General features: G+C 36.1%; 1 protein-coding gene across 1 annotated transcript in view; it reads right to left on the bottom strand.

Annotated features, from left to right (window-relative positions):
- LOC133581483 (1-phosphatidylinositol 4,5-bisphosphate phosphodiesterase delta-1-like) overlaps window positions 1-24,289 on the bottom strand; it is a 72,681-nt gene that overhangs the window by 12,831 nt on the left and 35,561 nt on the right. The window contains exons 7-12 of the mRNA XM_061935500.1: window positions 22,304-22,448; window positions 17,434-17,586; window positions 17,205-17,357; window positions 16,969-17,128; window positions 3,728-3,844; window positions 1,016-1,194 (exon numbers count right to left, since the gene is read on the bottom strand). Coding sequence (XP_061791484.1) covers window positions 1,016-1,194; window positions 3,728-3,844; window positions 16,969-17,128; window positions 17,205-17,357; window positions 17,434-17,586; window positions 22,304-22,448 — 907 coding nt within the window. The remainder of the gene's footprint in view (window positions 1-1,015; window positions 1,195-3,727; window positions 3,845-16,968; window positions 17,129-17,204; window positions 17,358-17,433; window positions 17,587-22,303; window positions 22,449-24,289) is intronic.

The raw sequence follows: 24,289 nt of genomic DNA, 5'->3' as shown, positions 1-24,289 counted from the left end.
TACACATCTGTGAAGGCACCATTAATGCTGAAAGGTACATACAGGTTTTGGAGCAACATATGTTGCCATCCAAGCAACGTTACCATGGACGCCCCTGCTTATTTCAGCAAGACAATGCCAAGCCACGTGTTACATCAACATGGCTTCATAGTAAAAGAGTGTGGGTACTAGACTGGCCTGCTTGTAGTCCAGACCTGACTCCCATTGAAAATGTGTGGCGCATTATGAAGCCTAAAATACCACAACGGAGACCCCCGGACTGTTGAACAACTTAAGCTGTACATCAAGCAAGAATGGGAAAGAATTCCACCTGAGAAGCTTCAAAAATGTGTCTCCTCAGTTCCCAAATGTTTACTGAGTGTTGTTAAAAGGAAAGGCCATGTAACACAGTGGTGAACATGCCCTTTCCCAACTACTTTGGCACGTGTTGCAGCCATGAAAATCTAAGTTAATTATTATTTGAAAAAAAAAAAAAAAAAAAGTTTATGAGTTTGAACATCAAATATGTTGTCTTTGTAGTGCATTCAACTGAATATGGGTTGAAAAGGATTTGCAAATCATTGTATTCCGTTTATATTTACATCTAACACAATTTCCCAACTCATATGGAAACGGGGTTTGTCCATGTAGGTAGTTATTTATATTATGGGAAATGCATGTCAGATTCATTTCCTGGAGCAAAACCTACATGAAAAGGACTTGTTAGACTTAATGTGTGCAGTGTAGGAACCAAAACAAAAACAAATGCACAGTCCAAACAGTGCAATATTTTCATAACATGGTCACTACTGCCTAGTTTCTCTTGTTATATTCTTATTTTTACTGTTATATTTTCATTCTTATTGTTGCTTTTTATTGTTATAATTTCCATTTATACCCCCATTATTTACTTTTTAAATTCGATCTCAATTCTGTACCCTGCTGCTGGAATTTAAATGTTCCTGAGGGAACTCTCCTGAAGGATAGATATATCAATATATCTCAGGCCTTCCTTCACGTTGACAAAAGCACTGACCATCACATGGAGCGTCTTGTGCCTGAGCCAGTCTCCTCGGGCCAGAGTGATGGGGTCGAAGTCCGTGGTCGTGCTCCTCATGTAGGTCGGCTTCAGGATGTAGCCGCTCTTTCCGTTAGCAAAGAACCTGCCCTGGTTCAAGTCCATGTCTGGGCAGCTGGTCTGAAAGTTTAAAGCCACTAGGAGGGGCAAAAGGGAGCGGACAAAGATGAGGACTAATTCGACTAACAGCCTTTGTTGTGCTTTGTGTCCACTAGTGTTGTAACGATACCGGTACTAAAATTATTTCGATACTTTTCGGTAAATAACGGGGACCACAAAAAAATGGCATTATTGGCTTTATTTTAACAAAAAATCTTAGGGTACATTAAACATATGTTTATTATTGCAATTTAGTCCTTAAATAAAATAGTGAACATACTAGACAACTTGTCTTTTAGTAGTAAGGGAACAAAAACTCCTACCGTATTTTTCGGACTATAAGTCGCAGTTTTTTTCATAGTTTGGCCGAGGAGTGCGACTTACTGTATACTCAGGAGCGACTTATGTGTGAAATGATTAACACATTAGCGTAAAATATCAAATAATATTAATTAGCTCATTCACGTTAAGAGACTAGACGTATAAGATTTCATGGGATTTAGCTATTAGGAGTGACAGATTGTTTGGTAAACGTATAGCATGTTCTATATGTTATAGTTATTTGAATGACTCTTACCATAATATGTTACGTTAACATACCAGTTGCTTATTTATGCCTCATATAACGTACACTTATTCAGCCTGTTGTTCACTATTCTTTATTTATTTTAAATTGCCTTTCAAATGTCTATTCTTGGTGTTGGCTTTTATCAAATAAATTTCCCCAAAAAATGCGACCTATACTCCAGTGCGACTTATATATGTTATTTTCCTTCTTTATTATGCATTTTCAGCCGGTGCGACTTATACTCCGAAAAATACGGTAATTAGTGTGCTGACATATGCAGTAAAATACTGTATTATTTATCATTCTATTATTTTGTCAACATTATTAAGGACAAGTGGTAGAAAATTAATTATTAATCTACTTGTTCATTTACTGTTAATATCTGCTAACTTTCTCTTTTTAACGTGTTCTGTCTACACTTCTGTTAAAATGTAATAATCACTTCTTCTGTTGGATACTTTACACATACTTGCCAACCTTGAGACCTCCGATTTCGGGAGGTGGGGGGGTGGTCAGGGGTGGAACAAGGGCGTGGTTGAGGGCGGGGGCGTGGTTAAGAGGGGAGTAGTATATTGACAGGTAGAATTCACCAAGTCAAGTATTTCATACATACATACATACATACATAGATCCTGAAAATATGCAAACAAAACTGTGTTTAGATAATTGATACTTCAAACTTGCATAAATAAATTTTAAGGAATATAACATAACTTGGCTTCTGAGAGCTTCAAAATGTAATGAATAAAATGCTAAAGTTGTTGATAAACAAGCAATTATTTTAATAATTAAATATGGTCATTTTAAATGAATTATTATGATAATTTAAAATTAATTATTTCAAATACGTTTATTTTAATGTATAATTCTATGGCTGGATGTAATAAGGAGTCAGAAAAAATACAAATAAAAATACAATTAATTTTGATGTTTTTAGCAAAATATAGTAAAAATGTATTTTTTAAATTAATAAATATATTTATTTTTAGGTAAGATAAACATAATAATACAATTTATCTCTAGTCTGGATGATTTAGTTCTTGTCACCCTGTTGTCCGCCCGTCATAAAGAAAAGGCTGTCCTCACTCCTCGGGTCCGCATGGAGTTGGAGGGGGCGTGGCCTCCAGCTCCGGCTGAAAATCGGGAGATTTTCGGGAGAATATTTGTCCCGGCAGGTTTTCGGGAGAGGCGCTGAATTTCGGGAGTCTCCCGGAAAATTCGGGAGGGTTGGCAAGTATGACTTTACATTAGTTTTGGATGATACCACAAATTTGGGTATCAATCCGATACCAAGTCGTTACAGGATCATACATTGGTCATATTCAAAGTCCTCATGTGTCCAGGGATGTATTTCCTGAGTTTATAAACTGAATATACATTTTTAAAAAACGAAAGATGTGATGCCAAAAAATATCGATGTAGTCATAGTAGTATCGACTAGATACGTGCCTGTGCTGATATCATTACAGTGGATGTCAGGTGTAGATCCATCAATGGCGTTTGTTTACATTTTGATGCCGGTAAGCTACAGCGTGTAGTGAAGCATGTTTAGCTATTCCTCGTTCTGCAGTGATAATGATACGTGTAAGAAACTTACTTTATTTGTCGCCATGGAGGCGAGGATTAGTGATTTAACGGCGGATGGACGTTAGACTCTAGCCAGCTAGCAAGCCATGTCTTAAAGCACCTCTTCCTGAGGGTGCTTCAAGTTATAAGTTCACCTTTGTTAGTTTTTAAGCCAAAATGCGTCCGTTCTCCCTTTTCTGTCTACACACTGTCTGCTTGTAAGTACTCTGTGATTGTGCGCTGCCGAACATGCTCCTCTGCTCGGAAAACCTGCAATGTCACGACATGACTTAGACGCGGTACGTTTCAGAGACGGTATAGTACCGAAAATGATTCATTAGTATCGCAGTACTACACTAATACTGGTATACTGTACAACTCTAGTGTCCACACTACAACGTTGTGTCCATTTACGTATCGTAATGGTGTCCACGTACCAATTTGGCAGCCGGCATTCCACAGAGGCACAGGGTTGTAGTTGGAGGAGTCGGCCCTGGAGCCCGCAGGATAGACGCGGCTCAGCTTGTCCGCATTATGACGAATGTACGCGTTCGCTGTAGGAGCAAACACACACAGCAAAATAATCGAATACCTTACAGCAGATTTCTCCTTTTTTTTTTTTTTTTAAATGCACAAAACTAAAATAATGCTATTTAGTAACAGTAGAGGAGAAAGTCAAACACAAATAGACGGAGTAGATATTGAAATGGTAAAGGAAAACACATTTTTGGGTGTAATAATAGGTGTTAAAATGAATTGGAAATGTCTTTTAAAAAATATATACTAAAAGTAGCAAAAAACACGTCAATAATGAATAGAGCTAAACATGACCAGTGGTTCTTAACCTGGGTTCGATCGAACCCTAAGGGTTCGGCGGAGGTCAAGACACACCCGACTCATCGTGTAAATAAAAGCTTCTCCCTATCGGCGTATTACGGATACGACAACAGCAGAAGTCAGACTGATTTGCAGGTGTGTAATTTGTTGTGAGTTTATGCACTGTGTTGATTTTGTTGTTTGAACAAGGTGATGTTCATGCACGCTTCATTTTGTGCACCAGTTAAAAAACATGGTAACACTTTAGTATGGGGAACTTATTCACCATTAATTAGTTATTAACATGCAAATTAGTAACATATTGGCTCTTAACTAGTCATTATTAAGTACTTATTAATGACTTATTCGGCATGGCCTTATTATAACAATAACCCTCTAACCCTGGCCCTAACCCTAACCAAATAACTCTAAATTAAGTCTTTGTTACTTAGAATATGTTCCCCTAGTGTCCAAATAACTCTAAATTAAGTCTTTGTTACTTAGAATATGTTCCCCTAGTGTCCAAATAACTCTGAATTAAGTCTTTGTTACTTAGAATATGTTCCCCTAGTGTCCAAAAAACCCTAAATTAAGTCTTTGTTACTTAGAATATGTTCCCCTAGTGTCCAAAAAACCCTAAATTAAGTCTTTGTTACTTAGAATATGTTCCCCTAGTGTCCAAATAACTCTAAATTAAGTCTTTGTTACTTAGAATATGTTCCCTTAGTGTCCAAATAACTCTAAATTAAGTCTTTGTTACTTAGAATATGTTCCCCTAGTGTCCAAAAAACTCTAAATTAAGTCTTTGTTACTTAGAATATGTTCCCCTAGTGTCCAAAAAACCCTAAATTAAGTCTTTGTTACTTAGAATATGTTCCCCTAGTGTCCAAAAAACTCTAAATGAAGTCTTTGTGTCTTAGAATATGTTCCACTAGTGTCCAAAAAACTCTAAATTACCATAAGTCTTTGTTACTTAGAATATGTTCCCCTTGTGTCCAAATAACTCTAAATTAAGTCTTTGTTACTTAGAATGTGTTCCCCTAGTGTCCAAAAAACTCTAAATTAAGTCTTTGTTACTTAGAATATGTTCCCCTAGTGTCCAAAAAACTCTAAATGAAGTCTTTGTGTCTTAGAATATGTTCCACTAGTGTCCAAAAAACTCTAAATTACCGTAAGTCTTTGTTACTTAGAATATGTTCCCCTAGTGTCCAAATAACTCTAAATTAAGTCTTTGTTACTTAGAATATGTTCCCCTAGTGTCAAAAAACCCCTAAATTAAGTCTTTGTTACTTAGAATGTTCCCCTAGTGTCCAAAGAACTCTAAATTAAGTCTTTGTTACTTAGAATATGTTCCCCTAGTGTCCAAAAAACTCTAAATGAAGTCTTTGTGTCTTAGAATATGTTCCACTAGTGTCCAAAAAACTCTAAATTACCGTAAGTCTTTGTTACTTAGAATATGTTCCCCTAGTGTCCAAATAACTCTAAATTAAGTCTTTGTTACTTAGAATGTGTTCCCCTAGTGTCCAAAAAACTCTAAATTAAGTCTTTGTTACTTAGAATATGTTCCCCTAGTGTCCAAAAAACCCTAAATTATGTCTTTGTTACTTAGAATATGTTCCCCTAGTGTCCAAAGAACTCTAAATTAAGTCTTTGTTACTTAGAATATGTTCCCCTAGTGTCCAAAAAACTCTAAATGAAGTCTTTGTGTCTTAGAATATGTTCCACTAGTGTCCAAAAAACTCTAAATTAAGTCTTTGTTACTTAGAATATGTTCCCCTAGTGTCCAAAAAACTCAAAATTAAGTCTTTGTTACTTAGAATATGTTCCCCTAGTGTCCAAATAACTCTAAATTAAGTCTTTGTTACTTAAAATATGTTCCCCTAATGTCCAAAAAACCCTAAATTAAGTCTTTGTTACTTAGAATATGTTCCCCTAGTGTCCAAATAACTCTGAATTAAGTCTGTTACTTAGAATATGTTCCCCTAGTGTCCAAATAACTCTAAATTAAGTCTTTGTTACTTAGAATATGTTCCCCTAGTGTCCAAATAACTCTAAATTAAGTCTTTGTTACTTAGAATATGTTCCCCTAGTGTCCAAATAACTCTGAATTAAGTCTTTGTTACTTAGAATATGTTCCCCTAGTGTCCAAATAACTCTAAATTAAGTCTTTGTTACTTAGAATGTGTTCCACTAGTGTCCAAAAAACTCTAAATTAAGTCTTTGTTACTTAGAATATGTTCCCCTAGTGTCCAAAAAACTCTAAATGAAGTCTTTGTGTCTTAGAATATGTTCCACTAGTGTCCAAAAAACTCTAAATTACCGTAAGTCTTTGTTACTTAGAATATGTTCCCCTAGTGTCCAAATAACTCTAAATTAAGTCTTTGTTACTTAGAATGTGTTCCCCTAGTGTCCAAAAAACTCTAAATTAAGTCTTTGTTACTTAGAATATGTTCCCCTAGTGTCCAAAAAACCCTAAATTAAGTCTTTGTTACTTAGAATATGTTCCCCTAGTGTCCAAAGAACTCTAAATTAAGTCTTTGTTACTTAGAATATGTTCCCCTAGTGTCCAAAAAACTCTAAATGAAGTCTTTGTGTCTTAGAATATGTTCCACTAGTGTCCAAAAAACTCTAAATTAAGTCTTTGTTACTTAGAATATGTTCCCCTAGTGTCCAAAAAACTCTAAATTAAGTCTTTGTTACTTAGAATATGTTCCCCTAGTGTCCAAATAACTCTGAATTAAGTCTGTTACTTAGAATATGTTCTCCTAGTGTCCAAATAACTCTAAATTAAGTCTTTGTTACTTAGAATATGTTCCCCTAGTGTCCAAAAAACCCTAAATTAAGTCTTTGTTACTTAGAATATGTTCCCCTAGTGTCCAAAAAACCCTAAATTAAGTCTTTGTTACTTAGAATATGTTCCCCTAGTGTCCAAATAACTCTAAATTAAGTCTTTGTGTCTTAGAATATGTTCCACTAGTGTCCAAATAACTCTAAATTAAGTCTTTGTTACTTAGAATATGTTCCCCTAGTGTCCAAATAACTCTAAATTAAGTCTTTGTTACTTAGAATATGTTCCCCTAGTCTCCAAATAACTCTAAATTAAGTCTTTGTTACTTAGAATGTGTTCCTAGTGTCCAAAAAACTCTAAATTAAGTCTTTGTTACTTAGAAAATGTTCCCCTAGTGTCCAAATAACTCTAAATTAAGTCTTTGTTACTTAGAATATGTTCCCCTAGTGTCCAAATAACTCTGAATTAAGTCTTTGTTACTTAGAATATGTTCCCCTAGTGTCCAAATAACTCTAAATTAAGTCTTTGTTACTTAGAATGTGTTCCACTAGTGTCCAAAAAACTCTAAATTAAGTCTTTGTTACTTAGAATATGTTCCCCTAGTGTCCAAATAACTCTGAATTAAGTCTTTGTTACTTAGAATATGTTCCCCTAGTGTCCAAATAACTCTAAATTAAGTCTTTGTTACTTAGAATGTGTTCCACTAGTGTCCAAAAAACTCTAAATTAAGTCTTTGTTACTTAGAATATGTTCCCCTAGTGTCCAAAAAACTCTAAATGAAGTCTTTGTGTCTTAGAATATGTTCCACTAGTGTCCAAAAAACTCTAAATTACCGTAAGTCTTTGTTACTTAGAATATGTTCCCCTAGTGTCCAAATAACTCTAAATTAAGTCTTTGTTACTTAGAATATGTTCCCCTAGTGTCCAAATAACTCTAAATTAAGTCTTTGTTACTTAGAATATGTTCCCCTAGTGTCCAAATAACTCTGAATTAAGTCTTTGTTACTTAGAATATGTTCCCCTAGTGTCCAAATAACTCTAAATTAAGTCTTTGTTACTTAGAATGTGTTCCCCTAGTGTCCAAAAAACTCTAAATTAAGTCTTTGTTACTTAGAATATGTTCCCCTAGTGTCCAAAAAACCCTAAATTAAGTCTTTGTTACTTAGAATATGTTCCCCTAGTGTCCAAAGAACTCTAAATTAAGTCTTTGTTACTTAGAATATGTTCCCCTAGTGTCCAAAGAACTCTAAATTAAGTCTTTGTTACTTAGAATATGTTCCCCTAGTGTCCAAAAAACTCTAAATGAAGTCTTTGTGTCTTAGAATATGTTCCACTAGTGTCCAAAAAACTCTAAATTAAGTCTTTGTTACTTAGAATATGTTCCCCTAGTGTCCAAAAAACTCTAAATTAAGTCTTTGTTACTTAGAATATGTTCCCCTAGTGTCCAAAAAACTCTAAATTAAGTCTTTGTTACTTAGAATATGTTCCCCTAGTGTCCAAATAACTCTAAATTAAGTCTTTGTTACTTAAAATATGTTCCCCTAATGTCCAAAAAACCCTAAATTAAGTCTTTGTTACTTAGAATATGTTCCCCTAGTGTCCAAATAACTCTGAATTAAGTCTGTTACTTAGAATATGTTCCCCTAGTGTCCAAATAACTCTAAATTAAGTCTTTGTTACTTAGAATATGTTCCCCTAGTGTCCAAATAACTCTAAATTAAGTCTTTGTTACTTAGAATATGTTCCCCTAGTGTCCAAATAACTCTGAATTAAGTCTTTGTTACTTAGAATATGTTCCCCTAGTGTCCAAATAACTCTAAATTAAGTCTTTGTTACTTAGAATGTGTTCCACTAGTGTCCAAAAAACTCTAAATTAAGTCTTTGTTACTTAGAATATGTTCCCCTAGTGTCCAAAAAACTCTAAATGAAGTCTTTGTGTCTTAGAATATGTTCCACTAGTGTCCAAAAAACTCTAAATTACCGTAAGTCTTTGTTACTTAGAATATGTTCCCCTAGTGTCCAAATAACTCTAAATTAAGTCTTTGTGTCTTAGAATATGTTCCACTAGTGTCCAAATAACTCTAAATTAAGTCTTTGTTACTTAGAATATGTTCCCCTAGTGTCCAAATAACTCTAAATTAAGTCTTTGTTACTTAGAATATGTTCCCCTAGTGTCCAAATAACTCTAAATTAAGTCTTTGTTACTTAGAATATGTTCCCCTAGTGTCCAAATAACTCTAAATTAAGTCTTTGTTACTTAGAATATGTTCCCCTAGTGTCCAAAAAACCCTAAATTAAGTCTTTGTTACTTAGAATGTTCCCCTAGTGTCCAAAGAACTCTAAATTAAGTCTTTGTTACTTAGAATATGTTCCCCTAGTGTCCAAAAAACTCTAAATGAAGTCTTTGTGTCTTAGAATATGTTCCACTAGTGTCCAAAAAACTCTAAATTAAGTCTTTGTTACTTAGAATATGTTCCCCTAGTCTCCAAATAACTCTAAATTAAGTCTTTGTTACTTAGAATGTGTTCCTAGTGTCCAAAAAACTCTAAATTAAGTCTTTGTTACTTAGAATATGTTCCCCTAGTGTCCAAAAAACCCTAAATTAAGTCTTTGTTACTTAGAATATGTTCCCCTAGTGTCCAAAGAACTCTAAATTAAGTCTTTGTTACTTAGAATATGTTCCCCTAGTGTCCAAATAACTCTAAATTAAGTCTTTGTTACTTAGAATATGTTCCCCTAGTGTCCAAATAACTCTAAATTAAGTCTTTGTTACTTAGAATATGTTCCCCTAGTGTCCAAATAACTCTGAATTAAGTCTTTGTTACTTAGAATATGTTCCCCTAGTGTCCAAATAACTCTAAATTAAGTCTTTGTTACTTAGAATGTGTTCCACTAGTGTCCAAAAAACTCTAAATTAAGTCTTTGTTACTTAGAATATGTTCCCCTAGTGTCCAAAAAACTCTAAATGAAGTCTTTGTGTCTTAGAATATGTTCCACTAGTGTCCAAAAAACCCTAAATTACCGTAAGTCTTTGTTACTTAGAATATGTTCCCCTAGTGTCCAAATAACTCTAAATTAAGTCTTTGTTACTTAGAATGTGTTCCCCTAGTGTCCAAAAAACTCTAAATTAAGTCTTTGTTACTTAGAATATGTTCCCCTAGTGTCCAAAAAACCCTAAATTAAGTCTTTGTTACTTAGAATATGTTCCCCTAGTGTCCAAAGAACTTTAAATTAAGTCTTTGTTACTTAGAATATGTTCCCCTAGTGTCCAAAGAACTCTAAATTAAGTATGTTACCGGTACTTAGAACATGTTCCCCATACTAAAGTGTTACCAAAACCATATAACTTTGTCTTGAATTTGAAGAAAAAAAACAAACATTTTAATTGTCACTAAAGAAGGGTTCGGTGAATGCGCATATGAAACTGGTGGGGTTCGGTACCTCCAACAAGGTTAAGAACCACTGTACTAGACCAAAAATCACTTCATATTCTCTATTATTGTGCAGAAATATGGGGAAATATTTCTACACGTGTGCTTCATTCACTAACTGTGTTACAAAAAAGATCAATTAGAATAATTCATCAAAAAAAAAAAAGCCATCTTTTTTTGTAGTTGCATTCCTTTTTTATTATTGTTATTATTTTTTGTATTTATCCTACACTACTATTGTTTTTTTGTGTGTCACTTTTGATATGGTTTTGTCACGGTTTACTTGCTTTTTTTTTTTTTTTTTTGTGACTTTGTATTGTTTTGCATCTGACCAAGGTCTGTGACTTTCTTTTTCTTTTTTAAGTGTGAACGGTGTAGAAGTCCTCGGGAGGTGATCTTATGATCACTTCCTGAGGATCCTTGATGCCGAGGAATATTCATCCATCTTGCTATGGTCTAGATAGCCTGCTGGTCCTGAGCCAGAGCGGGATGGATGGATATATATACACAATATCTGGGTATTTTTTCTAATAATGTCTATACTGTAAACCTTGAGTTGTTAAAGTTCAAGTGCAACTCTCTCCTCAAGTGTGCATGTGAGTGTGTATGAGTGGATGTGTGCTTGTATAAAGGGTTTGCCTTAGCAAAGTATGACTGTTAAATGTGATTTTAACTGTAAAAATCAATAAAACATATTTGCAAAAAAAACATACAAACCCTTCATTTATTAAATCACAATTATTGAAATTCAACGATTTGGTGCATTTGCAAACAGCTAAAATGATGCACAAAGCAAACTATAACCTGCTACATAAGAATGTACAACAATTCTTCTCAACAAAAGAGGAGAAATATAACCTTAGAGGAAAATCACATTTAAAACATGTGCATGCTCGTACAACACTTAAAACTAGAAATGTCCAATAATGGCTTTTTTGCCGATATTCCGATATTGTCCAACTCTTGATTACCGATACCGATATCAACAGATACCGATATATAAAGTCGTGGAATTAACACATTATTATGCCTAATTTTGTTGTGATGCACTGCTGGATGAATTAAACAATGTAACAAGGTTTTCCAAAATAAATCAACTCAATATTGTAGCGTCCTGGAAGAGTTAGTGCTGCAAGGGGTTCTGGGTATTTGTTCTGTTGTGTTCCGGTGCGGATGTTCTCCCGAAATGTGTTTGTCATTCTTGTTTGGTGTGGGTTCACAGTGTGGCGCATATTTGTAACAGTGTTAAAGTTGTTTATACGGCCACCCTCAGTGTGACCTGCATGGCTGTTGACCAAGTATGCGTGGCATTCACTTGTGTGTGTGAAAAGCCGCAAATATTATGTGACTGGGTCGGCACGCAAAGGCAGTGCCTTTAAGGTTTATTTGCGCCTCTGTACTTCTCCCTACGTCCGTGTACACAGCGGCGTTTTAAAAAGTCATACATTTTACTTTTTGAAACCGATACCGATCATTTTTAAAGCATTTATCGGACGATAATATCGGCAGTCCGATATTATCGGACATCCCTACTTAAAACCTTGAGTATATCTGTATGTGGAATTAAATTATGGAATGGATTAAGCAAAGAAATCAAACAAAGCAGCAATATGATTCAGCTTAAGAGACTGTTCAAACTACAGGTGTTCACAAAGTACACAGAACAAGAATTATGATTAACATCTTGAACCCTTTTTTTTTTTATTGAGACAAAGATTATTTATGTATTTAATATTTGTTTGCTTACTATGGTATATTATTTATTTGTCACTGTTCTGTTACAGAAAACAAGGAAATGGGATAAAATTGCTCTGGTATGAAAAGGGGTAGGATTAAATAAGCTCTGCTTCTTCCTACTCCTTTTCGGATGTGCTGTAATGAAACAACTGGAAATGTGTGACGCATTACATTGTATCGTATGCATGTTCCAAATAAAACTGAAACTGAACTGAACACATAAAAAGGTACATATTGAGCCAACATTGGATAGGCGTTAGTATCATTTATGTACAAAAATGCATCAAAGTAGCCTCGTGTCCTGAAAATGTTCTGCATGGGACCATTGCTGGAAAACATTCAGGCCCATTAGCCACACCTTGATAGAAATGCACTGCAGATCATGCTGAGAGCTTAAAGATTAGAGAGAATGTAACTTTAAGTCTGATACTTGTGGTCCCACACCCCAGGCAAAGTACAACCACGATAAAAAACAAAACAAAAAAACTGTGAAATTATCTCGTCATAATTCCTAATGCAGTGGACAGAAGTGGTTTTCGACATAGCCCGAATCAAAACATACCGTATTTTCCGCACTATAAGCCGCCCCGGGTTATTAGCCGCACCTTCAATGAATGGCATATTTCAAAACTTTGTCCACCTATAAGCCGCCCCGGACTATAAGCCGCGCCTACGCTGCGCTAAAGGGAATGTCAAAAAAATAGTCAGATAGGTCAGTCAAACTTTAATAATATATTAAAAACCAGCGTTCTAACAACTCTGTTCACTCCCAAAATGTACGCAAATGTGCAATCACAAACATAGTAAAATTCAAAATAGTGCAGAGCAATAGCAACATAATGTTGCTCGAACGTTAATGTCACAACACACAAAATAAACATAGCGCTCACTTTCTGAAGTTATTCTTCATTCGTAAATCCTTCGTCTTCGGTGTCCGAAGTGAAAAGTTGGGCAAATGTGGGATCCAAAATGGCCGGTTCCGTCTCGTCGAAGTCATCGGAGTCAGTGTCACTGTTGTCCAGCAGTTCTGTGAATCCTGCCTTCCGGAAAGCTCGGACCACAGTTGTGACCGAAATATCTGCCCAGGCATTTACGATCCACTGGCAGATGTTGGCGTCGTCTGGCGCTGCCTCCCTGTCTTAGTGAAGGTGTGTTCGCCTTCTGTCATCCACTGTTCCCACGCAGTTAGCAGTCTAGCTTCGAATGCCCTGTTGACACCAATATCTAGCGGCTGGAGGTCTTTTGTCAATCCACCCGGAATGACGGCGAGTATTGAATTAAGCGCGTAAGCGTGTCTCTTAATGTGATGTTATGAGCTAGCAAATATAACAACTACACTACCCAGCATGCAACGATAGTTACGAGCATGCGCGGTAGCCCTGAGAAGCGTTGTATGCTGGCAGTTAAAATGTGGTTATGAGCACGCTGTGAGTAAACGTTGAGAACTCTGTTAACACGCCTCGTCTGCATTATTTATAATTAGACAGACAACACACTTAATAGGAGCCATTTTGGGGTCTTTACATAAACACACAAATGGAAATGAAACGTCACATATCCCAGCATGCACCGCGCTTCTTCTTCCGGGGGCGGGTGGTTGCTTACAGTACAAGAAGAAGCGCTTCCTGTTCTATGGGGGCGGGTGCTTACCTTGGCGGTTGCTTGCGTAGAAGAAGAAGCGCTTCCTGTTCTACCGGGAAAAAAGATGGCGGCTGTTTACCGAAGTTGCGAGAACGAAACTTTATGAAAATGAATCTTAATATTTATCCATATATAAAGCGCACCGGGTTAAAAGCCGCACTGTCAGCTTTTGAGTAAATTTGTGGTTTTTAGGTGCGGCTAATGGTGCGGAAAATACGGTATATATAAAAATAGCAGCTGTTTTCCCTATTTGTCATGTTTCTCCAACTGTGCATACTACGATTTGGACTTTTCTGTAGCGACGGGAATATTGTGCTCATATTCAGGGGTTGTGCAATAGGGGGCAGTGGCATTTGCCTGCTGTTAAGAGCCAGAGAAGAAGAGTGGTAGGTTGGCCGAGTTCAATTGTAGTGCGTCACATACTGTACATATACATACATACACTCATGCATATAATCACGTTTCATCAAACATTAAGGTTTCTTGCCCTAGGGCGGGGGTCAGCAACCCGCGGCTCTCGAGCTGCATGTGGCTCTTTTGTGCAGCCCTAGTGGCTCCCTGGAGCATTTCTAAAAAAGGATTGAAAATGGATAAAGATGGGGGGGAAATATTGCTTTTGTTTTAGTATGTTTTTTGTTTGAGGACAAACATGACACAAACCTTCCAAATTGTTAGAAAGCCCACTTTTTAATATGTTTGTGTGTATGCTTCTATTTGGTGAACATCGTTTTGTCCCACTAATTTCGGCGGTTCTTGAACTCACCATAGTGTGGACTGTGACGCAACAGTTTGTTTACATGTACAATCTTCCACTCCTTCTTTGTCTAATTTTGTCCACCAAATGTTTTATGCTGTGGAGTGTTGGAGTGTTGTTGGAGTGCTACTCAGGCATATTTGGTCAGTGCAAGCTAATCAATCCTAACATGCTATTTAGGCTAGCTGTATGTACATATTGCATCATTATGGCTCATTTGTAGGTATATTTGAGCTCATTTAATATCCTTTACTTTTATCCTCTTTGTATATAATTTAGTTTTGCATGTCGCATGACACATTATCTGTATGTAATATTGGCTGCATTTCTGATAGTTGTTTGTGTGCTATGTTGTTCCAGACCACAGCAAACGTTACCTAGCTTGTCAAAGATTGGAATAAATATATTAAAGAAAACAGTCTTAACTTGGACACACACATCTATACCTTTGGCCATTAAAAGACAGTAATTTCCAGGAGTTATCTCACCTTCTGAGTAACCTCTGATTTACTAATGGTTTCTAATGTTGTAAAAATGTGTAGAATGAATATTAAATTTCAACATTTCTGTCAACGAAGATTTGCTTCAGCCTGCGACACAGTCATTTTGATAGTAGGCTATTATAGCTAATATAGACATCTACGTCATGTGTTGCCTTCATTACAAGACTTATATACGACTTAATTTTTTGCGGCTCCAGACAGATTTGTTTTTTGTATTTTTGGTCCAATATGGCTCTTTCAACGTTTTGGGTTGCCGACCCCTGCCCTAGGGGAAACTGGGTAACACATGACACACTGACAAAGCTTAACCTATTGTTACTATAACAATGCACAAGGTTCATCTACTTAGCTTCTCTTTCTTCCCCTCCATTTATCTGCTTTCTTTTGTATTTGAAGTTATCAATACGTATATGGATTGTTGCATTTTTGTTGATAATAGAGGTAATTAGGGACCGCAATGTCCCTTTGGGACAGAGGACCCTATTGTTATTCTAGCGTTCTATTCTTTATTAGAGACCGCAATGTCCCTTTGGGACAGAGGACCCTATTGTATTTTGTCCGTTATATTCTTTCTTTATTATTATTATTCCGCAGCTTTGAGCTGTAATTTGACCCCCTTAACATGCTTCAAAACTCACCAAATTTGACACACACATCAGTACTGGCAAACAAAACTAGTCAAAAAACCAAACTCCAAAACTCAAAATTGCGCGCTTGCGCCCCCTAGGAAGAAAACACAGACAAAACTGCCTCTAACTCCCAGTACGAATGTTGTAGAGACATGAAACAAAAACCTCTATGTAGGTCTGACTTAGACCTAGATTTCATACATTGACATCCTTCAGCAAAAATCAACCGGAAGTTGGCAATTCCCCCTTCAAAACAAACGTTTTGTAAAAACCGGTCACCTTTTTTCAAACATTATCACCTCTGAGCACGTTTGTCGTGTCGGCTACAAACTAGCACAGGAGAGAGATTGAACCCTTCTGATTAAAAGTTGACCAAAGAGTTTTAATTACTGCTCCGGTTTGGATTTTATGTGCCGTCAAAGTCGGTCCCGTCCATCGCCGCTTGCAGCTTTAATTATTGTTATTATTCATTATCAATAGTGCAATTTGTATTGCTCCATTTGTAGTGTAATAATGTTCATTGTCATTTCCGTATTATGAATATAGATGATATCTGCCTATTACCTGACATGTTAGGTACTTCTCTTTGTTTTTAATGTCTATTTTCTGCTGGATCTACTCTCTATTTTATGCTGCAGCTGTCACATATACTGTAATATTGTACATGGTCATTGGTATATTTTGTATATATGTTAGACATAATATAATATATCTGTATATATAATATACTGTACACATATGTATATATTCGTATATAGTTAGATTTTTTAATCGCTATATTAGTCTTTTTATACCTACATTGTCCTTTCCATCCTTACACTTTCCATCATTGTAACTGAGCTACTGTGTTGAACAATTTCCCTTGTGGATCATTAAAGTTTGTCTAAGTCTAAATTATTTCACCAACTGCTTCTTTGCTATCACTTTTACCATCATATTTGTACATATCCTATTCGCTGATGCTGTTCTGTTGATGTTGGGCATCTACATCAACGATATGATTAGCCTGAGTAACTGGACAGGACAAAAAAAAAAAAATTGTGGTGCTTCCGGTGTGGCTAATATATGGGGAAAAAAATCAATTTCTTCTCAAATTTAGTGGGTGCGGCTTAAATACCAATGCATGAAAATTACAGTAAATGTGATAAATTGTGAATACATATACTATATATCAATAATATAAATATAATAATAGATATATCAATAATCAAATCGTAATAAACTCTCTACTTAAGTGTGTTTTATTCAATTAATGGAAGAAATTATATTGATGGATTACTCGAATGCAGCAGCCCTACATCTGATGTATTGATCCCATCAGCTTGTGCAGCCACTCATAATGTCATGGTTGGTTAGCGTCAATGTAAACGTCTTCCTTACCCGACTCCTCTGCAAGGGCAACTGCCTTCTTTTCTTTAAAGGACGACATCTCGTAGAAGCTCAGGTTCTTCTTGGCATCGTCGAAGCCGTGGAAGTGGACGCTCTTACAGTAGATCACCATGTCGGACAGCTCTTTGGCTAGCTTCAGTTTCTTTTTCTTCTGCATCATTCATTTAAATCATACTTTACATATAAATTGACTCAAATTCTGGATTATACGACTATTTTTCACTCACCTTACGCTTTTCTTCTTCTTCCGGTTCCTCATCATCATCAGATTCGTCTTCTTCTGTAACTTCAGCGTCATCAATCTCTGTCGCCTCAGAAGCAAAAATGGCCTCCAGTTTGTTCAACCTCTTGGCCTTGATCAAGAACTTCCGCTTCATCTCCTAGTCGGCAACATCGGAGCAGTGTGAGGGCCAGGTATCGACACAAGGGGAAACTACTCAGTGGCAGGACACGCACCTCAGGGGAGGGGAAGTCTGTAGGCATGCCGTCACCCAGGGGTGACGTGACCAAGGCGCTGCCCAGGATGGAACTCATGTGCTGGGCCATGACTTTCTGCTGCTCCACACTGCAGTGGTTCTCCAGGGAAAGGATGACCGGGTATTCAGAAGTCTGTAATCGGCACATACACAGTGATAAAATTGGGGCGTCCAAACTTTTTCCACTGAGCATGCGGGGTGTTAGAATAATTATGTATATATTATCACACAACTCTTATGCTTAAGGGCCGTTGCTGTAATTATTGTCAATTGTGCTGAAGTGGTATTTTTCTTTGTCCGTGCAAAGCTGAAATCCAAAAAGATTGCAAGCCAGTCTGGTATCAGTGTTTGTGTCCAGGAATGGCCTGCTGACTGCCAAGGCCGAACACTGCCGTGACGCAGACAGAGCAGAGACAAGGCGATATCACCAGCGTCAACACATTTGCATTTTTGTATAATCATTAGGGGTGTAACGGTACGTGTATTTGTATTGAACCGTTTCGGTACGGGGGTTCCGGTTCGGTTGTGTACCGAACTAGTTTCCACACGGACATATTAGGTAGCGTAACGCACGTTGTGTAAACAACACACACAGAGGCACAACACACGGCATGCTACGATAGACTGACCATACGTCCTCTTTTGCGGAGCTGTCGGGGCGGAGTTTCTTAAATGCCTCAAATGTCCGGCATTTTGAGCTAGGGTTGCGTGTATCTTCAATGTACGTTCAGGGTTAAGAAGGGGTTAAAAACAAAACAAATTGAGCACGCAGCAGCATTGGTGAGGGAGAGGCAGAGACAGAAAGAGAGAGAGAGTTATGATAAACGCGCATGCGTCACCAGGCTCTGCTTTTTATCCATAGATTAATCACATTTAATTTTTTATTATCTATAGCAGGGGTGTCAAACAGCTAATGTTTTAAAGGCCCACGGCACATTCTAAAAATACTATTAAAATAAACAGAAACATAACAAAATTTAAATAAAAAAGCTTAAAGGTTAAATGTAATTTAGAAAAAGTTGCAATGTTGACTAATAAAACTGTCATTGCTCAAAACATAATACTGAATCAAAATCAATGTTATTATGAATTATTGACCTATGCAAGGTTCCCATTACTTCACATCAAATATTCCACAAAGAAAAATATTTTTGGTGGAAGATTTTGCAAATTTCGTATATATATATATATATATATATAATGTAGTAACAGACACCTTCATAACAATATGTAATATGTACAATATACACACTGCAAGTATATATATATATATATATATATATATATATATATAATGTAGTAACAGACACCTTCATAACAATATGTAATATGTACAATATACACACTGCAAGTATATATACTGTATATAATGTAGTATCATAAACCTTCATAACAATATGTAATATGTACAATATATACACTACAAGTCTATAATGTAGTAACAGACACCTTTATAACAATATGTAATATGTACAATATACACACTGCAAGTATATATATAATGTAGTAACAGACACCTTCATAACAATATGTAATGTTTTATATACACACTGCAAGTATATATATAATGTAGTAACAGACACCTTTATAACAATATGTAATGTTTTATATACACACTGCAAGTATATATATAATGTAGTAACAGACACCTTCATAAAAATATGCAATATGTACAATATACACACTACAAGTATATATATATAATGTAGTAACAGACACCTTCATAACAATATGTAATATGTACAATATACACACTACAAGTATATATGTAATGTAGTGACACCTTCATAAAAATATGTAAAATGTACAATATACACACTACAAGTATATATATAATGTAGTAACAGACACCTTTATAACAATATGTACAATATACACACTGCAAGTATATATATATATGTATATATATATATATATATATATATATATATATATATAATGTAGTAACAGACACCTTCATAACAATATACACACTACAAATGTATATATAATGTAGTAACAGACACCTTCATAACAATATGTAATATGTACAATATACACACTGCAAGTATATATATAATGTAGTAACAGACACCTTCATAACAATATGTAATGTGTACAATATACACACTGCAAGTATGTATATAATGTAGTAACAGCCACCTTCATAACAATATGTAATATGTACAATATACACACTGCAAGTATATACGTATATAATGTAGTAACAGACACTTTCATAACAATATGTAATATGTACAATATACACACTACAAGTCTATATATAATGTAGTAACAGACATCTTCATAACAATATACACACTGCAAGTATATATATAATGATATAATGTAGTAACAGACACCTTCATAACAATATGTAATATGTACAATATACACACTGCAAGTATATATATAATGTAGTAACAGACACTTTCATAACAATATGTAATAGGTACAATATACACACTGCAAGTATATGTATAATGTAGTAACAGACACCTTCATAACAATATGTAATATGTACAATATTTACCGTACTGGTCATTTTATGCACAGCCGGAACTAGTTCGGCTCATTGATTTCTGTTTCCAAAGCAGTGCCCGTCTGACTTCTGGCATCAAATGTGTGTTCCTACTTCCGGATACAAAGTCATGTGTGTCTTCTAACGATGGCAGACTTTGTGACAGACAACAAAGATGGCTATTTTTGGACAAGTGAGAATTCACACCCTTATCTTTTTGAAGCTAAATATACGGAGGGTAAAGTGCTGCTTCTAGAAGGGAGCACGAAGAAGAGGGTGAAACGTTAAAGCAGACGGAAGCCAATAGAGTGAGGTAAAAGCGAATCAAAGCTGCAACATGTGGAATTTGGAGACAAGTTATTATGACATAAATGGCATGCTTACCCCCAAATAAACGTCCCCGGCCAGCTGGACCAAACAGACAACTGTCCATCGAGTGAGTCACACTTTATATTGATCATGTATCACGCAGCACATCATGCATGTTATTACAACTACAGTACTTACGCTATCTGGCTAGCTGTGTACAAATAAAACATGAAATGTGGGCTAATATTTTACAGATACTGTAATATGATTGTTCAGGTTTTTTCAGTCAGTACAGATTGGTGTCTTATTGCAGTGCTGTGCAATACAAACTCAAATGTGTTTTGTGCGGACACAAAAGCTAGCTTACCTCTTGCCGTAGCCAACTTATCTCTTGCCATAGCTAGCTTTTACAGCTAATATCGAATGTCGATGTGTTACTACGCTAGAAAAAAAGTTCCTTAGTGTTAATTCTTACAATAACAATGTCGCAACAGTTTGGTTATTATACAAGTTACGGAAAGTAAATTAAGTATTGTTGACGGTTTTGGAATTCATTTATAAAGTGATTTAGATGTAGAATTGATTGCTCCCTCTAGCTACATTGCTCGCCATCGAAAACAAGCCGATTTTTATTTGTTAGAAAGCGAGAAAAAACTAAAAACTTGAGTCTTTTTGTCTCCTGATTGTGAACGATAGGTAAAATTCCAAAAAAAGTGCAATTCCCCTTTAAAAAATAAAATAAAATCCCATTGAAATTCTCAGGTATCCAAAAGGGATTGACAAAAATAAGTTTTTTTTACTCAACACTTCTCTCTAGATCAGTGTTTTTCAACATTTTTTGAGCCAAGGCACATTTTTTGCGTTGAAAAAATCCGGAGGCACACCACCAGCAGAAATCATTAAAAAACGAAACTCAGTTGACAGTAAAAAGTTGTTGTCGCAATTGTTGGATATGAATTTAAACCATAACCAAGCATGCATCAATATAGCTCTTGTCTCAAAGTAGGTGTACTGTCACCACCTGTCACATCACGCCCTGACTTATTTTGACTTGTTTTCTGTTTTCCTGTGTGTAGTGTTTTAGTTCTTGTCTTGCGCTCCTATTTGTGGGTTTTTCCCTTTTTTGGTATTTTCCTGTAGCAGTTTCATGTCTTCCTTTGAGAGATATTTCCCGCATCTGCTTTGTTTTGGCAATCCAGAATATTTCAGTTGTTTTTATCCTTCTTTGTGAGGACATTGTTGATTGTCATGTCATGTTTGAATGTACAATGTGGATGCCATCTTTGCTCCACAGTAAGTCTTTGCTGTTGTCTAGCATTCTGTTTTTGTTTATTTTGTAGCCAGTTCAGTCTTAGTTTCGTTCGGCGTAGCCTTATCTAAGCTTCAATGCCTTTTCTTAGGGGGACTCACCTTTTGTTTATTTTTGGTTTAAGCATCAGATACCTTTTTACCTGCCCACTGCCTCCCGCTGTTTCCGACATCTACAAAGCAATTAGCTACCTGCTGCCACCTACTGATATGGAAGAGTATTACACAATTACTCTGCCGAGCTCTAGACAGCACAGACACTCAACAACAGCACATAACTTGCAGACTATAATTACTGGTTTGCAAAAAATATTTTTAACCCAAATAGGTGAAATTAGATCATCTCCCACGGCACACCAGACTGTATCTGGTTGAAAAACACTGCTCTAGATCAACTTCAGCTCTATCCGTCGATTCCAGGTTGTTTTGTTTATTTTGTTTTTTCAAAGAAAACATTCAAATATAAGTGGAATATATTATATGGGTAGTAATTGGAATCTTGAATAAGTCAATCATTCATAAAATTGATTTGTATTTATGATTTTTTGAGCATTGACAAATTTAAATAGTCGACATCGCAACTTTTTCTCCTTACTTGTCTGTTTGCTCTTTCATTCCACTTAGTTTTTTTAATAGTATTTTTAGAACGTGCCGCAGGCAGTTAAAAAATTAGCTGCTGGCCACACTATGGACACCGCTGTGTTAGAATATACTTGGGGATACTTAAGCACACCTTAAAGGCGAACTCCTTGATGGCTTTAATGGCGTCCTTAAAGAGGATCTTGGAGGTGAGCGTATAGCCGTGGTAGATCTCCGGCTCGTTGTCTGATCCATCCCAGCAGTCCAGCTCCACACAGCGGCAGCCCTTCACCAGAGCCCTGCGAGAAACATGAGAATTACATCGAGTGTTTGCACTTGCACAATTCAACATGTAAGAAAAGGAGTAGAATGAAACAGAGCTCATTTAGAAACATTTTGTGGGCTTTCTTCACTTCGACTGTCTTTTCCCCGCCATCTGTGTTGTAGTTAGCGCTTTCACAGTGAGTCTATGAGTTCGGACTAGTTTGTATTAAACATGGCAACAGTGGAGGACCAATGTGCATGTACGAGCCATTCTGCCCCACAACGAGAGGACAGCGAAAAATGAGCTTATGGACTACAATGGTGGACCCGCGCAAAGCACTTTTGGGTAAATTTATGCCATATATGGATAATCAGGTGACGTCACCGGCGTGAAAAATGCCACAGGTTTTGCAAATTCTTAACAGCTCATTTCCCGGAAGTATGAACGAAGGCAAGATTGTTTTATAAATATCTCCGCAATGCCTCCACGGTTAGATTCCACATTTTCGGGACTTACACAGATCCCAAATACACAACAGCAGGAACCAATAAGGCAATGGTTTTTCTTATAAGTTCCGCTTTAACATGTACCAGTTTACCATTTTCTTACAAGGAAAGTATGTTAGAAATGTGTAATATGTAAGCTAACAGTTTGTAAATAGCTTATTCAGTACCAAAAAATTAATACAGTGGTATTAAATAGGGATGTCCCGATCCAGGTTTTTGCACTTCCGATCCGATACCGATATTGTTTTTCCACTTCCGATCCGATACCGATACTGACCGATACTGGCCTATCCGAGCATGTATTAAAGTTTAAAGTTATTTAGCCTACTTAGTTGTCAGAATCATGTTGAAAAGGGTTTTAGTACTCTTGATAACAACTAGCCAGCTGAATTAGGTGAGTTTGAATAATACACAATGGTTGGTAACAAGAAACTGACCTGTTTATTCAAGGATAAACACAAAATAGACAAAATTATACATGACAAACAGAAATGGCATCATTGAAACTAGGGCCGGGCGATATGGCCTTTTTTTAATATTGCGATATTTTAAGGCCATATTGCGATACACAATATATATCTGGATATTTTGCCTTAGCCTTGAATGAACACTTGATGCATATAATCACAGCAGTATGATGATTCTATGTGTTTTGATTGATTGATTGAGACTTTTATTAGTAGGTTGCACAGTGAAGTACATATTCCGTACAATTGACCACTAAATGGTAACACCCCAATAAGTTTTTCAACTTGTTTAAGTCGGGGTCCACTTAAATTGATTCATGATACAGATATATACTATCAGATATATACTATCATCATAATACAGTCATCACACAAGATAATCACATTGAATTATTTACATTATTTATAATCCAGGGTGTGGAGGAGGGCGCCGGATGTAAGTGTCAAAAAGACAGCCAAAAGAGTTTGATATGAGAATAAATCTAAAGTTAAAATATAGGGTAGAAATGCACCCATTTGCAGGAAATGTAGTCTTGATTTTAAAAATTTTCTTTCAAGGCTTGCATGTCTACATTAAAACATTCTTCATACTGCATTAATATATGCTACTTTTAAACTTTCATGCAGAGAAGGAAATCACAACTAAAAAAATCACAAATTTTTTCATACGGTGTTGATGTGGAAATTTTTGCCTTGGCATTTTGATGGTGTGGGCGTGTGGCACCGAATGGAGATAAGCGCCTCGACAGACGTTACAATATTTCAACAATGATGACGAAAACTGTTTTCTCTGTCGTGTCGGTGTGTCGAAAATTGTAATGCGCTTATTTTTTTATTAGATTTTGTGCGTGGCATAGATTTGCTATATGCAGAGGACGCTTGAGCATTGCACAGGCGCGCAC

This window comes from Nerophis lumbriciformis, linkage group LG03, assembly GCF_033978685.3.
Source record: "Nerophis lumbriciformis linkage group LG03, RoL_Nlum_v2.1, whole genome shotgun sequence".
NCBI classification, from domain to species: Eukaryota; Metazoa; Chordata; class Actinopteri; order Syngnathiformes; family Syngnathidae; genus Nerophis; species Nerophis lumbriciformis.
This window is presented reverse-complemented; position numbering and strand designations above follow the sequence as displayed.